This window comes from Neopelma chrysocephalum, unplaced genomic scaffold, assembly GCF_003984885.1.
Source record: "Neopelma chrysocephalum unplaced genomic scaffold, ASM398488v2 Primary Assembly neopelma1_24, whole genome shotgun sequence".
Classification (NCBI taxonomy): domain Eukaryota; kingdom Metazoa; phylum Chordata; class Aves; order Passeriformes; family Pipridae; genus Neopelma; species Neopelma chrysocephalum.
The window spans coordinates 21,770,983-21,787,833 of NW_020897693.1; the positions used below are offsets into that span (position 1 = coordinate 21,770,983).

At 42.0% G+C, this 16,851-nt stretch overlaps 1 protein-coding gene across 3 annotated transcripts in view; it reads left to right on the plus strand.

Moving 5' to 3' along the window:
• Positions 1-16,851, plus strand: part of LOC113980436 (deubiquitinase DESI2-like) — a 59,703-nt gene that overhangs the window by 35,209 nt on the left and 7,643 nt on the right. For all 3 annotated transcript variants that reach the window (XM_027707661.1, XM_027707653.1, XM_027707666.1), the window contains exons 2-4: positions 1,083-1,155; positions 2,488-2,581; positions 3,594-3,735. In XM_027707661.1, coding sequence (XP_027563462.1) covers positions 1,083-1,155; positions 2,488-2,581; positions 3,594-3,735 — 309 coding nt within the window. The remainder of the gene's footprint in view (positions 1-1,082; positions 1,156-2,487; positions 2,582-3,593; positions 3,736-16,851) is intronic.

Sequence of the window (16,851 nt, forward strand, 5' to 3'; positions counted from 1 at the left end):
AGAATTTAGTTGCTCTGAGTTACTAGAGACATATCTTCACTGCACGGCAGCTGTAAGTGAACTGTAAATATAGCAGACATGTGCAGTTTGCTCAGTGCCTGAAAACATAATTTCTGTAGCAGCACAGCTCTGCAGCTGACCTAATAAATGCTGGTGCTGGGCAGGGCTAATTATCTCCAATGCAGCACTGCCCTGGCATGGCTGTATGGCTTCCCGCTCCAGAATTAGCTTAGCTGGGACTTGTTCGGGTGTCTGTGCTGTCCTTCACGGAATGATGGAAATGGTGGAAGAGCATCACATGCATATCCTAGACTGTGGCATTACTCTGCTCTAAATGTAATGGGGAAGTGCTGGGCTACAGAGCAACAAAGTCACTTAACAGCTCCTCTTGAAAATTTGTCTGACTTGGATGAAGGTTTGGTCATCTTGGACCTAATTTTGGAACATCAAGCCCTTGTCTCTTCTGAAATCAGTGCTCGATAGTATATGGTGCCACTGAATAAAATGTTGACTAGCATGCTCCGAGTTCCTTTTTTTCCTATAAAGCAGTTACCAATGTTTGATAGATAATTACTAAATAGTGCCCCTCTGACCTATCAGGGTAACAGACCTCTGTCTCTATGATCTTTTTGCTTAAAACCAAAATACTAATAAGTAGATGTTGGGAGGTGATGTAAAAAGGTGTGCGGAAAATAATTGGGGATTCTCTTACTCCAGATTTTGAGATCAAATAAGGCAAGTGAATTGATAAAACTGGCTCAGTGTCAGGTATTTAAGTGAGAAGATAGATAAATAATTGCACATCCTGTAGCAACTGGGTTTATGGAGGTTCAGGTTGTTATATCTTAATACAGGTTAGTGCGTTATGTGGAAAAGATTAAATGAGCATTTTTGGAGACCTAATTCCAGCCAGCTGTATAAACATAGTGCCCACTTCTGTTGGTCTGTAAGGAGTCTCTAGATAATTTCAAAATCACTCTTCTCCTTAAGAGGAACTGGGGAGATAGGGGATATATCCTAGACCAAGATCATGTGTTTCTTTTCCACTAATGCTTCCCAATGTGACTTTTCTTTTACTTTAGTACTGGATAAATGAATACACCTCCACCTTGGGGATTGGTGTCTTCCACTCTGGCATCGAGATCTACGGCAGAGGTATGAAATATTTCCTTTTCACTACCTGCAGAACATGGGACAATGTATGTCTAGTCTGATATGGAAAAGTATCCCAAATTTACAGCTTTTGGCAAGGAATGTTTTGAGGAATGAAAAACTCAGCCAGTTCTCTTTTTAGAGTCCATTGTGCAGTCCAGGAGGAACTTGTGCAGTTCCATCATGAACCATGTAGCCCTTCTTATTTTCAGTATGTAACTGCAGCCTCTATAGCTTGTGCAGGTGTGAGCAGGATGGCAGATAGGAGGAGCTATGTTGGAAAGCCATTGTAAGAGTAGTGAAGGAGGGGAGAAATGAAGGAGGGCGAAGAGAGGCAGATTAGTAGTGTTTTAAGATCAGTGGTGTTTTAACACCTGCATATGTGTTTATGCTAATTTCCTGTCAGGGTAAATCCATTTTCCAGTCATTCTTTATGAATGCCTATGGTCTAGAAATCTTGTAATCTGGGTTTCCAGATTTTGGAAACCGTTCATTTGAAACAACAGAGCCACAGAGAAAAGAAAATGTCTTGTAAGACTTTTGAAATTGTCTGGATGGACCTAAAGCTGATTAGAGCCACCCACTGCAAAAGGTGAAGTCAAGGGATCTGGGGAAACAGCTGTAGTGCAGTGAAGGATGGGCTAACATCACTGACTTTCTGTTTCCTTCTTCAACATTAAATGGGAATGACTTGGCCTACTCACTCATGGTATTTTTACCCAGTGCGATGCAGTAGACAGAATCCCTGAGGTGCCATTTCCATCTCAAGCACAGAGGCTTTCACAGGCCCTGTGAGATGGCCTGTGGGACACTGTGAGGACCACAGGCTGTGTTTCATAGGCCATGCAAGGTGGCCTGTATGACACGGAGGGACTGTGTGCTGAGGCAGCAGAATGCAATCAGCCCGGCTTTCTGCAAAGACTTCCTAATCACTGCCTGTAAATACCTCTGAAAGATTTGATTTCTCCCTACTTTAGAAAAGACTTCTTAAAGCTCAGTAGCACCACTGGCAGCCTCTCACAGTTTATCCAGATGCCCTCAATGCAGAACTTTCCCCTGAGAGGAAGTCACCTGGGTGGGCACAGAGGCAGACTTCAGAGAGTTTTCCTGGTGCTGTGGGAAAACAGTAGCGTTAGCATGGAGGGAGACTGTGAGGGCACCCTCAGTCTGATAGGTCACCAGAGAGTGAAAATGGCTTTCTGAGTCTGGCTGAAAAAGATTTTGGCAATAGCCCAGGCCCTGGTGCTGATGTTGAGCTGTGCAGACAGCTGCCATAGACTTTTTCCTGACATGGCGTTAATTCAATTACTCACAGCCTGTTTCTCTCCTTGTCAGAGTTTGCCTATGGAGGGCATCCCTACCCTTTCAGTGGGATTTTCGAGATCACACCTGGCAGTGCGGTAGAACTTGGCGAGACCTTTAAATTCAAGTAAGGGCCCTTTTCTATATCTTCTCCCCTGCCCCTGGTAGCCATCAATGTTGGAGGAGCAGGGAAGTCAGGTCCTCTGGGTCCCCCTTTCACTCTCCTCATAAGTGCCCTCACTGCACCCTTGACACGATCCTAATTCAAAGGCAGCCCTGCAGGGATTTTGGAGATAGATAAAAGAGCATGTACACCAAACAGGGAACAGTGCTGAACTGTGTTTTTCAGGGATTAAAAGCGTGTTTACAAATGAGTGCAGTTCTCTTTTCCTATTTTTTTTGTTTTCTGTTCTCCCAGTTTCACCTGTTACACAGAGCCAGTGCACAGGGGAAAAAATAAAACTTCTCTCTTTATGACTAACTTCTATTTGTGGATACTGCAAAGAGTACCTGAAGTCATCTCCTGTGTTTATTGTTGCTCTGTCACAAGGGACAGACTGGCTGCCAGAGGAGTCTGGGAGGATGCTGCATTCATGTGTTGTTCAAGGTGCTCAAACTGTGGGACTGTGGGTCAAGGAAATGCCCATGGCAGGTGGGGCTTGACCTTCTCAGACCACCTGTTCATGTTGAAGGTTGTTGGAGACTTTTATAATAAGCGCTATTGAGTGAATATTGGGAGAAGCAATAGGTTTCTGCATGTTTTCAGTCTGCTTCTTCCTGGCCCACCCCATGGGAACCCTCTCAATTGTGAATAAAAGGTATCTCCTCTGTCATAATGGAAATTTCTGTTGTGGGATGATGGGCAGAGTGGGAGCAGACCCCCAGAGCTGAGACTGCCCTGGTGGTGAGCAGGAAGTTCTCGGGACTGTTGCCTGTGCGGTAACCAGCTTTGTGGAAAAGCTGGGGATATTATTGTGCCATTCTGTTAGTAAGAGTCTCTGATAGCCTCAGATATGATGTCCATAATGTTTAAGCCTGTCCTTGTTGCCAATGTCTGATCATTTTCTTCTTCCTTAGTATGTATCATGCTCTTCACTGTACCTTTCCATGTTTCCTGTTGTGTGTTTTGTTTTAACTAGAGAATCCATTGCCTTGGGCACCACAGACTTCACAGAAGAGGATGTGGATAAGATTATGGAAGAGCTTGGCAAGGAGTACAAAGGAAATGCATACCACTTGATGCACAAGAACTGTAATCACTTTTCTGCTGCTCTGGCTGAGGTGGGCACAGATGGGGGGTTTTTTATTTATTTTTTACTTCTTCAGATATGTAGTAGTGCTCACAGAAAGGGAACTGGAGTCAGCATAGCCTGCCAGATTGGAGCCCATAGCCAAATCTCCTGTCTCTACCCTTAATATTTTTGGAAGCCTTTTGCTGTTGAAAGGGATTGGATCAGGAGGTGGAGATATGGTAGGTTTATCACATGTTTTGTCTAAACTTTGTGGGAAATTAGGAGTGCCTGTAATTTGTTTCACTGAACAGGCACTGAGCAGGAATTGGAAGGACAGACCTGGTTAGCATACAAATATGCATTTTAATAACAAACATAAATAACCGTACATGATCTCCAAAGGCATAAAAATGGTTTATAAGTGTTCTGAAAACAAAAATTTGCAGTATTCAGGAAATGGGTTCTTTTTCCTCATTTAATGTGCACCATCCAAAACACATTAAAAAAAAAAAAAGAATTGATTTTCTCATAGACATCTTTGGTGCTTATTCATTTCCATGTTCTCAAAACCGCTGTTAATTATAACAAAGCTGTTATTTCTCTTCAGACACAACTGAAGCACAGAGACAAATTTATCCCAGCCATCTGCTGATTTGGGGTATCTGACTTTATTCCCAAAGTTCTGATTATTCTGGGGGGAAGCTGCCTTCCTCCTCACCCCCCCAGATGGGATGTTTAAAGTGCATTTCAATTAATGCGTGAGCATTCATCATTTGTGTAAATCTGAATTCTGGATCTTGATCCAGTGCCAGAAAAAGATGGGAAAAGCATAAGATGGAAGTGACCTTCCATAAAAACTGTTTCTGTGCTTTCCATAGTTGTTTTATGGCAAATACAAGGAGAGAATATCATTTATTACACTAGAATATGACTGCTGTAATGGTGAAATTTTCATTTCTCCTTCTGGAATCCCCATTCTCATTCATTACACATCTATTGCCTTTCTTCATCATATGGGGCAAGAGTCCTATGCCAATAACTTCTTTTGCCTCAAGTGTCCATTCAGCCCCACACAAGCCCATCATGGATCCCGAATGAGATGTGTAGAAAAAATACTACATGATTTCATAAGAAATTCCCTAGCGAATCTGAGAATCAGCAATTAATTTACAAGTGACCTGCTTAGGCTCTTAGGGACACCAACTCTCTATTGGTTTCATCCTTACTAATTATATATAGAGAAAGTGACTTAGTTCTTTCTGTAAATGTTAGTGAATTAAAACAAACAGGAGGAAATTGAATTGGTACAAACAGAGAATGAAGTTTCAAGCAGTACAGAGCAAATCAATATTAGCCACACAACTAGTCTGGAGTCAAATAATCAAATTACAACAGAAAATGGAAACTTCAAAAATTATGAAGGAAACCCAGGAGAAAGCTATGTGATTATTAGGGAAAGGTAAATAAAACCCTTTACCTGCAGCAGTGAAATAAAGTAATTGCTTATTATGTACTTTGATAGGTAAAACTTCCTCGTGAGGGGATGAGGGGTGAACAGTGGTGAACAGTGACAGGACCCAAGGGAACGGCCTGAAGTTGTGTCAGGGGAAGTTTAGGTTGGATATTAGAAAAAGGTTCTTCTCCCAGAGGGTGGTTGGGCATTGGAACAGGCTCCCCAGGGAAGTGGTCACAGCACCAAGCCTGACAGAGTTAAGAAGCTTTTGGACAACACTCTCAGGCACACGGTGTGACTCTTGGGGATGGTCCTGTGCAGGGCTAAGAGTTGGACTCGATGATCCTTGTGGGTCCCTTCCAACTCAGCATATTCTGTGATTCTGTGTCCAAACCATAAGCTCACAGCCACTTTTCCTTGATTCTACTGCTACATATCAGTGAATTCCTCACTGCCTCCTCCTTATCTAGCCTTCCAAACACAAGTCAAGTAAGAGATCTTATAAAAAAAACTAGTAGGGTATTTTAAATTTTGCTTTCAACATGCCTTCAGTGAGCATCTTTATAGGAGTGGAATTTAGGGTTTAAGTTTTCCTGCAAGAGCTTTCTGGTGGATTCCAAGTGCTCATTCATTGCTCCGTAACCTGTCTAGATAATAAAACAACAGCCTGAATGGCGAGTTCTGACACTTCTGCTCCCAGGAGCAGAATTTACTCAGGATTTACGTCAGTTTAAATAAACCCTTCATAGGCAAGCAGGATTTTTTTTTTGTTGCTGTTGCTCTTCACATATGCCTGTGTTTATTAACCCTCTCTAAAGCATTACAAATGGAAACCCAGAGGAGCTGAACAGCAGGCCCAGGAGGAGAATGTCCTAGATAGTCTCTAGCATGGGGATATAGAAAATGGGACCTGAAATTATTATAAAAATTGCTGGTAGTAAGACACTAAGCAGAAGTCCTAGCCATCCAATGTGCCTCAGTCAGCATGAGGAATATGTGTGGCTGCCTTACAATGGATATCTTCATCTGTTTTGGTAAACACAGTAATTTGGCAATCATTGTGTTTCAGAGCTGGGTGAGAAGTAGCACAGCTTATCTTGGGATACTTCTGACCTCTTAGAGGAAAGACTACTGGAAATCTGTTGAGACAGAACCTGCTTGAACTGGAAACAATGAAAGTTTCTATTCTCATTTCTCAACATCTGATTGCTTGCTCAACTTTAGAACTTCAGTGATTTTTTTTCTTCTTCTTGCTGTAGTTTCCATTAAAACTAAACAAACCAAAAGTCACTCCATTGGGAAGCTCCAGTCCATTCCATGTAGAGCTATAAGATGCCTCACAGTGCACAGAACATGCTGTCCAGATGATGTTTGGCTCACAAACCTGTGTAGATATGTGTCACCATAGAGGGCAGAAAACAGAAATTGTACTTATGACCTAAAATCAATTCCAAGATGAGTCTCTTTAGTGTTTGTTTTGCTCTTCAGGCCCTTCACCTGTGAAGGAGCAATAATAATAATAATAATTAGCATGTATTTATGCATAGTCATGTTATGTGGCAGTTAAAGACAGTAAACTTGAAAAAGTATCCAAAGAATTAAAAGAAAATATGTAGAAATTTTACTCAACAGAATAAAATTATGCATTAGAACTGGGATTTAATTCCAGCCACAAATAAAAGCAGCCAAGGATTTTAAGTAAGTGTAAATTCTTGGTCTCTCTGTTGCTGTGGCCCCAATGGAAGGTGATGCTATCTGTACTGCAATGCCCTTTCACCCCAGAGAGGGGTCAGGGTGGAGGATACTTTTTAGTTTGAAAGAGAGAATGACCAGCTGTGCTTCCAAACAGCCTTTTAGGCTTTTCTGCTCATGGGCATAAGCAGTTGCAGACAGTCAAGGAGATGGTTGTTCTGAGCCTTGTGGCTAATGCCAGGCAGATCACTTCCCTGCTCTGTGCCTAAGTATCCCCCCCTTGTATACTGGGTTATTTCCTTCTTTCAAAAAGGGTCCTGAAATCTTTTGATGACAGCTCTTTCATCTGCCAATGTTAATTATCTGGTTTATGGCTTTTAGCGTTCTGTTTCAGCATGGAAAACCAGAGATAGAGCTTTATAGCCAAGTGGTGATGTATAAGTTAATGCGTGTTTACGCAAATGCGTCTAGCAAGCCTTGAGATTTGGTTGTAGGCCTGTGATAGGTAGCTGTGTTCAGTAACCTTAATTTCCTTATCTGGCTTTGAGCTTGCTAATTAGTGTCCAGATGTTGCCCTGGTGGAAGGGCCATGGCCTGGGAGGATAATACCATCTGGTCATACAGACTGAGGGCAAATGTAGCCATGTGTGCTGCTGGCTGAGGTCACAATTCTGCAGAGGGAAGGGAAAGGAGGTGTAAGATTGGCTCTACTTCCCATATTGGCTTCCTCAGGATCACACTGTGAGACAACAGTCACATGTCCAATTGCCATGACCTGTAGGACAGGTTCCTCATTCTTGGAAGGACTGCTAAACCACAGGAGTCGGGCTTTATTTTCAGATTTTTGTTTTCTTTTCCTTTACCAGTGTTCTCTCAGTAAATAAAACATCCATTCAGGAATCTTCTGTCTACATTTGTTAAAGAAAGATTTTTCTGCCGAATTCCCATTTAATACAATGATGCCTTGGGTTGCACTATGATAACTGGTATCTGTAGTCTTCAACAGTTATGTGCAGGCTGACTGCTAATGGTTAGGGGCATGTCTGGACCTATGATCATGACTCTGCCATTTGGCCATGCATCTTGAAAAATCCCTAGACTATAGGAAGTTCAGCACAGGCAGATGAGCTCTGCTTAACCACTGGACATGCCTTTGACCTACTGTCTACCTCTGTAAAAACTCACTTTGTGCAGCTTCATTGTGTGCTGCTGTGACATTTAGCCTCTCCCTGCAATGCCATGCATCTCGTCTGAGTCTTCTGATCTTCCTGCCCACATTCACTTGTAAGCTGCAAAGGGCTTTGTTACTCTCTAATTGCCACTTAGCTCTGAATTTTCCCTACTGCAGACTGGCAAGCATATTCACCTTGCTCAAGACTTAGTTCTCTCCCTCCTTTGCCAGTTCCCTATGGACTTCTAATGAGCAGTGACTGGATTGAAGAAGCATGGCTGGGTCTCCTCACAAAGCAGCTCCTCTGGAAAGAAAACATAGAATGCCTGAGTTTCAGCTGCAGGAGTTCAGACTTCCATCTTCTCCAATGCCATTTCATGGCAGTCTTATCAGTAAGTGATTCAGTGAACATGTTGCATGATCAGGAGTCTCTTCCTGTGGATTCTTCTTCATCAGGAACTTTGGGTTTTTTTAAGAAGTGAAGAACTACCAGAAAGCATAAGTGTCTGCCTAATAAGTGCTGCACATCATCTTAATTAGTTTTGAAGGACGTTCTGATGTAAAGTAGGGCAGAATTTCCTAGTGGATAATCATGAGAAAATGAGAAAGAAATCAGATGCGCTCCCTGTGCATTTGCCCAGCTTTAACTTAAGGTCACTGGTACACACACCGCTTAATACCCCTTTGCAGTCTCCCTTTAGCCTCACCATTTATGTCAGTGTAGGAAGGCGAGAGGAGCTTGATTTAAATCAGCACTCTGACTCCTGCAACATGGTGTCATGATACCTGTATTTATAAATCACTTAAGCAAATTGTTTGTGGATTAAAATGAAGAGGTTCATCAAACTGCGGTTAGCAATTTGCCTACAAGAAGTTTACTCCTTTCATGTTGCTTATGCTGACAGTCCTGAAAATCAAGTAGTATCCGTACCATACTCTCTAAAGAAACTGTCCAAGAGTATGGGCAATCCTTATGGAGGACTTACGCTTGCAATTTCTGCAAAGAAAAATCAGTCAAGCCATCAGCAGCAGATCCCAAACTTCCCATCCTATTCTGAGCTTATGTACCTTTCTGTGTTTCAGTACTCCAGGGGGTTTTCATTCTGATGAAGTTGTGCATGTATGGGGAATTCAGTTAGGACCATGTCAATATTGGATAAAGCCCTTCTGTTTGATCATCTGTTTTTAAGTTACTTTGTTCCAAACAATCCCCCATGTATACTTACAGCAATATGTTCAAAAGGCCCTTCAAGGAATTGCAAAATATTTATGTTCTTTATGAGTTGTCCTGGCTGATGAAAAAGGGTATTTAAACTCTGCTAGATTGGCTTTGGAACATTAAAAAAGCATTTTAAAACAAAAAGAAAGGGTAAAACAATTAGTTCTTTCCATAATATGAATTGTTGAGTTTCCTGATTCTTTCAGAACATGGAGACGTGAGATAGCAAAAGAACAGAAGTTGCAAATTGCTGTAAAGCAGACATAAAAGAAGAGGAATACATTTGTGGTTTCAGGAAAAAGCCAAACTCAAAGAAATTCCTGGACTTTAAGTTCCCTTGCAAGGACCTGCAGGTCTGAGGTCCCAGACTTGCCGCTGCTTTGCAGAAGCACTTGTCACTGCAGCAGTGGCCACAAGGAAGTATGATGTGAGGTGCCAAGAAAGATTTGCAGTTATGTCACAAAAACTGTAAGGCAGGAGCACACAGACAGAGGGAATTGTGAAATTGCTGTCAGAGGGCTTTTTCAGTGCAAGATTTCCCTGTAAGTCTACTTGGACTCGTGGAAGGCAGATACTAGGAGGGACAAGCATACTTGGGCCAGCTTGTACTTCTGAACACATGTAAAGGTGAAAGGTTGATTGACAGGGTTCAAATATGGGCAATATGATATCAAGATCTGAACCCTGCTGATGTGTGGGCATATGGTGAATGTACAATGCCTGAGGACAGGTTCTTTAGAGGAGATAGCAGTAACTAGAGGATCAGAGGGAGGATGAAGGTTTTCTGCTGTGAAGTTCTTCTCCAGCTTGGCAATTTTCCTTAGTGTTGAGTGTAAGGATCACATCATGTCACTGAATCTTAGACTTTAAAAAAGGTTTTGCTGCTTAGCCCATTCACAAACAGAAGACAACTCATTTCACTTGCCACCAGCAATTTTCTATGCTTCTGAAGTTTCCTAAGTAAGCCATGGAGCTCTGTTCTTACCAGAGTGATGACTTGCTACAGCACATCTCAGAAAAGGACATGCCACCAAGGGAAAGGAGAAAACCACCTTTGAATCAGCACCATAACTGGAAGATAAGTGGAATGACTCAAGGAAACTACTCCTTCTCCTTCCATTAGTGTGATTACTGCCAAGCAACTGGAATGATCCCTGTTTAAGGAAACTCTTCAGCACCTTGCTATAGGACATATGGCGCATAATTATCAAAGAAGTGTGGCTTCTGAGCACCAGGGAAGGCAGCCCCTTTTAGTCCCCAACAGCCTTACCAATGGTGGAATAACAATAAAGTCAGTGGGTCTTATGGACTCTTTTGCTAAGATATGAAGTTGATGCTTATCATAATTCCGAAATTAATTGTGAGGCAGTGGTTTCATTCACCTAACAAACTGCTGATGTTGGAACTTCACCTGAGAACAGCAGTGGCAGAAGGTTTTATTCTTATATCATGTCTTTCCTCCATCTTCTTGAAAGAGGAACAATATGCTTTTGATTTTTATGAGTAATTTATCTTAAGTACTGGAAAAGATCAAACTCCTCTGTATACCCTGAGAAACACCTAAGTGATCTGGTATGAATTCTCTCAGAGTCAGTGACAGCAGAATCTCGCCACATCACTGAGGGGTGATGAAGCACAGTTAAAAATCCCTATTTGCTTCCAAAATTATCTCATCTTTCTCTTATACTCAGAGAAATCTCTTAAAAAAAAAATCAGACCTAACTGTAGTGTCCACATTTCATCATTCTTCATAAGGCTATTTAAGGTCATTTGGATTTGAGGAATTAAAAACTCTTCAGGAAAACAGATTGGTATCTCATTATCCAGCTTCCTTTTGTACCCACTGATCCTTTCCACCCCTTTATTCCTTTAAATATTAGCGAATCTGTTTCCTTATTTCTCATAATTTCTTGAACCAAATAACTGGACCCAGGGGACAGGGGTCAGAGACGGCATCTGGGTAAATGGCTAAAATCTGAACTAGTTATTAGAGTTGAGCTGGGATTTTTGGAGCAAACCAAGTCATCAAAAGAGGAGCCTTTTAGAAGGATCTGATAGTTTTATAAAACTTTTGCTGGGATGCTCTGTGGGTTCAAACAAGGCTTTTAGCTGATGAGACATACTCATTCAAAAGTAACTGAGAGAGAGAAACTTGCCGAGGTGCACGAGAGAAAATTGGATTAAAGATTTATTTACCTTTTTTCTTATATTTTGGCAGAAGTTCTGAATATCAGCCACAAGATGTTCTGAAGCAGAGAGTCCCTCAGCCTTTCTTGTGGGAACTGTCCTACTTTAATTATTTACATAAACAGGGAGATAATACATTTCAGCAGGAGAAGAGAAAGGCCTGAATCAGAATTTTTGTGCTTCTTGTTTTAGAAACTCATTTTGAACTTGTTGAAATTGCAGATGTCTCTAGAGAGAGAATATTATTTTGGAGAACTGGGGATCTTGTTCTTGGGCTGAAGTGGCCTTGAAAAATACACCTAGAGGTTAACAAAGTGAGCTTGGCCCATTCTTTGTTGACACAGGAGGAAAAGAGAGTCTTCTAAGCATTTGAGGTGGCTTAGGTCAGCCTTGGAAAATTCTTTAGCATCCTAGATGAGGCTGGCTACTAGAGGGCAGGGATTATGAACCCTGTCACAATTGAATGCTTTGCAGCCTGTCTTAGACCTGCAGCACTTCATACTCAACCTGGGAGGTAAATAGCTTCCAGTCTCCTGAAGTCAGTAACCTCAAATTGGCCTAAAAGGATGGTCTCCAATAGGAAATACCCTGAAGATTAACAAATGGAGTCCGCACAGTGAATCCTGCAACCTGATGGTTACAGAGGACTGCAGCAGGCATCTAGCATACCCAATATTGATGACAACACAGTGATATTATTACATCACTGCATGCCAGATGGGATGGAAATGCTTGGTGAAGCCACACATCTGAATCTCCTTGGGAGGCAGGGAATGATCTTGGTGCAATCAAGCTTGCTTGCTTGATCACTGGATCTAGGATGGATGCTAGGGCTTCTTTACCCCTTCCTTTGTATTATTGGTAAATATCTGTGCTATTGATAGCAGCAGAGAGAGGCATTGTCATTGCATATCAGTCTGATAGCAGGAAATACATATCTCTTGTGACCGCAGTGCAGCAGGAGATATCTTTGTGATTGGCTTTACAGCTGTTTGGTGTATACTTCCCTGATGATGTGGCTGTCTCAGCTGTGTTTTGTCAAGGTGGTTGGAGCTTTGGTAGAACAGAGGGACTGTATTTTACTGGTAGAGGGTGTGGAGCTGTGCTGAAGTGACAGGAGACGGTGGTTAGTACATATTATTTTCTTTCTGGATATTCAGCTGTCTTTTTTCAGCCACAGCAAAACTGACAGCATATAATGAACCCACATCAGAATCCTACTTTCCTCAGAGAAGCTTAATTTTCAGCAAATTCTCTGAAAGAAGGAAGGTTTGCTGAATCAAGGACCAAATGAGGACAGTTTTTAATCATCGGTTAATAATTCAAGACTAAACCTTTTCAGGTCCATCCCCAGGCACATGTGAGTTTTCATCATAAAGTTATTAAAAACCAGGAAGCTCTCCTTACCCTGAAAGCTATGAGAGAGAAAGGCTTAAACATGAAGGAAGGGAGATTCAGGTGGCATTTGAGTCACAGTCAAAAGCAGCAGAAGCTTTTATAAACCAATCTTCAGCAAATCCTAAGTAGACAAGTAATACTCATGTTTTCTTTAGTCAGCAATTGCTTTTCAGTTGCCTCTGTTGCAGAGGAGGTAGGTGTTTTGTTGAGTAAAAACCTAAGTGCAATTCTGTTAATGGCAGGGGAGAAAATGCTCCCAACAGACATAAAGGACAGAAGGAAGTGAACGAACAAACAAATAGCCACAGGACAAGAAAGAACATTAGGAAAGCTTTATTTCCTGGTGCCTGAATCAGTCCTCACTGAAGCTGATGGAAAGCTTTGCTTCATTGCAGCAGCCTTTGAACGTTGTTAGCTCTATGGGGAACAGACTATGTTTGTTTTCTGATTTTAAGCTGCCATGTATGTTTAGAATAACCTTATTTATAAAGATGCCCTGCACCCATAAATTTATCCTCATGGTTTCAGATTTTTCCTTTTGTTTCTTCCTGTATGCATGCACAACTTCGACTGCATACAGTTAATTAACTGCTATATCACATTCCCAGTGTGGTGTCTCTGTGGTAAAATGACATTTCCAGGTGTAGTTTGTCTATCAGATGAGATATTTGAAGTCTTTGGGAATTTCTTAGAATGAAGGCTGCTATAAAAACATATTTTTTTCCCCATCATTAACCTCTCTAGCCTTGCTATCATGAATGAGTCCATAGGCCAACAAAAATTATTACTAGGATAACTCTTATATGTACTTTTCAGGTCTCAGTCCATCTTCTTTCCCACTCTCTACTTGTGCATGGGAATAATATGAGGAGGGAAGTACTTTGACCCCTTTTCCAAAAAATTGAAATGATGTGCTAAAAACTTGCCACTTAGGGAGTGTTGATTTCTGTTTCATTTTGCCACATATACCTCTGCAGTCACTTTAGGTTTTCCCTTTAATGTGATCTATCTAGCAACAAAAGATTAAAACTGAAGATATTTTAAGAAGAAGTTAAAAAAAAAAAAATCGCGAGCTCTCTGGGGTTGGTGTAAATGTGGTTGTTTTTATCCATCTAATTTTTTTTCTGCCTTTTGCACCTGCCTTAGCAAAACTGAAACCCCTGTTTCCTTATCTGTTATAAGTAAGCATGATTCCTTGGAGCTAAGTTAGTTCACACTATCTAGGGAGTTCATCTCTAGTCACACCATCATAGAACCTTTGAGTCTCTGTGTGCAAATGCCTGAAAAACATGCTTTATTTCCAAAAATGAAGATGGCAAGAAAAATCCCTGTCCTTTAAACCACCGCCTGTTGATAAATGAAAAGTGTCAGGAGTGTAAGTGAACTGTCTGAGTGTGTTGATAGGCTTTTGAGACTGGTACCTTTTGCTTCGAAGTGCTGCCGACACTGTCAGACAGCAGGTCTTTCCCTGTTCATATGAGTTCTTGTATTCTCCCTTCTCATTGTATGTCCATCTGCAGCAACCTGCCTCTCCCTAATATTAGGAAACACGGCTTGAGACTGAAACACAGGACTTTTCTGGTTAGCTGTGCAGAAAAAATAGATGTTCTTGATGTCCATCCCTCTATGCATATGGATTGGCCTGGTCCTGTTCAGCATGTCCATAACACTTGAAAGGATGACCCTATTAGGCAACAGCTGTTCTCAGCCACTGGTCTTGAAACAGCAGCTGCTATGAGAATGCAATTCCTTTCATGACATCATGATAATAGGAATGAATTGCAGTTGTTAATTCATTTGGTGGGATATTCTTTATTTTAAATGCCATTAACAAGCCCAGACTTAATTATACTCAGCTTTCCCCAAATGGTCATCTGTTATGAGGCCACTTGCTGTCTGTCCTATCACCCTGCAGCTGTTGGCTGTACTTGTAAGTGCTTTTTACAAGGACCTTCATGCTCCAGAGGGTATTCTCATGCTTCAGTGTTGGTACAAGACTAATCAGTGATGCCACTCAGAATTCAACTCTAAATATGGTTCAACAGGATGTCACATTTGCAGCCACTGTGTCTCCCCACTGGTGGCCTGGCCAGTGAAGCTGAAACAGTGCTATGAGTACTGAGGTGCTATAAGACAGATGTCTCATTTGACACAGAGCTATCTACTCCATCGTCCAGACTCCTGCAAAAAGGCAACTCTATCCTTCTACCACAGGTCCACAGAAGTGACTAACATGTTCCAACTAGCATCATAAGGGGAGCAAGACTGTAGGTATTAGTTCCTCTTTTCAAGGCCTTCCTTTTTTCTTCACTCCTGGCTAGTCTCAGGCAGACCGTGCAGATGCTGCCTCTGCTTTACAACACCCACAGCCCTGGGGAAGACGTATAGGAGTTGCAGTGCCCTGCCTGCTGTGGAACAAAAAAAGATTGCACAGGAGAATGGGGCCATTTCAGACAGTTGCTTAAAATAAGTTAAAATTCCTTTGACTTCCACCTTTGACTCACATTGCTACCTCCCATAACACACCCTCATTACTGAGCTCATTTATCCTCATCTACAGCTTCTCAGCTATACCCCTTCCTGTCTAAGTCAGAGGCCATTCCTGGCTCTGCTGAATGTAGTCTGCATGCAGCCTCATGGCCCAGGGCCACTATCTATTCCGATCAGGAGTGCAGAGCTAGAGGTGTGTTCTCTGTTGATGCACCCAAATTCCCTTAGCCCTGCCAGCACTGGGCAGTTCAACTACCAGGTGGCAAGATGGCAAAATAATGTCTGTTCATTGAGTTAGTGGTTTATTCTGGATGTGTCCAAGAACTATTTTAATCAAATTGGCACACTTATCTTTCCACATAGGGGTTTTGGCTACCCTAACATAGCCTGCAGGCTTTGCCTGGGCAGATGTGCTTGTTTCTATCTAATGGCCTTATTCTGAAATTCTAATAGGCAACATTTATGCTATATTGTGTAGGCCTTGTAGGAGCCAGCTCATGCAAACATGTAATGATATATCATGTATCATGCAATCATGTAATGATTCCCCTTGGGCTCTAAAATCTTTCTCTCAAAGTGCTCTGGGGTGTGTGTTAGAACGCCCTTTGCATTCTCTAAGACACACCGAGGGGAATATTGCACAGTATCTTAAATGGATACATGTCCCATGTGGATGCCACCTCATTTTTAGCAATGCTGCTAAGTCGAAAAGCAGTGGGTGGTTCAGCAGGTGTTCAGTGCTGAACTCTCCAAGCCTCAGTCTGAAGACAACAATTGAAGGAATTAGCTTGTATCGTTTGAGGAATGTTATATTGCCTCTGTTCATTTTGATTTTCATGGATTGGAGCACTACATAGTGCCTTTGGGAGGGCTCACTTAAAAAAATTCTCAGTGCCTTCTATGCATGGCCTGAATCACCCCAATTGCATCATCCAGCACAGCACATAACCTATTACATTTGAGAGATCTCTCTTAGGATCTACTCCTGATCAGCCCTTCTCTTTGTTTTGATTGGGGCTCAGCCTGTTACACTATCTCAGATAATATCTAGCATATGCCCATAGACTCAAAGCCCTCTGAAAATGCAGCACATTGATAACATTGTCTTCTAGAAGCCAGGAGACTCAGCATCTTCCATTGTTGGATGGCATTTCAACCCATGTTTCCCAGCTGTGAGGCTGTTTGCCTGCCCACAGCAAAGCTTTGCTGGGAAATGTTAAGGCTTGCCAAGCAGGGACCTAACTCTTAGGACACTTAGGAGAGGGAAGAGGGGTGCAGGGCAATTTGTACATTTTAGATAGTGACTTTTAGTGCAAAATGATACAGCTTAAGATGCTTAGAGGATATTTTTGTATCCCAAATTACTTGTTTCTTGATGAGTTGAAATCCTGGTGTGGATTTGACAGCTGCCTAGAAATAGCACCAGAACTGTCAGGTCCCATTTCTCCCTTCCATTTGGCTTCAGCCACGCATGCCCGAACGGCTGTTCCTGCAGCTGCCAGCCGGGTCATTCCCAGTTCTTACAGAGTCCCCAGAAGAAGCTGCAGCGATGGGA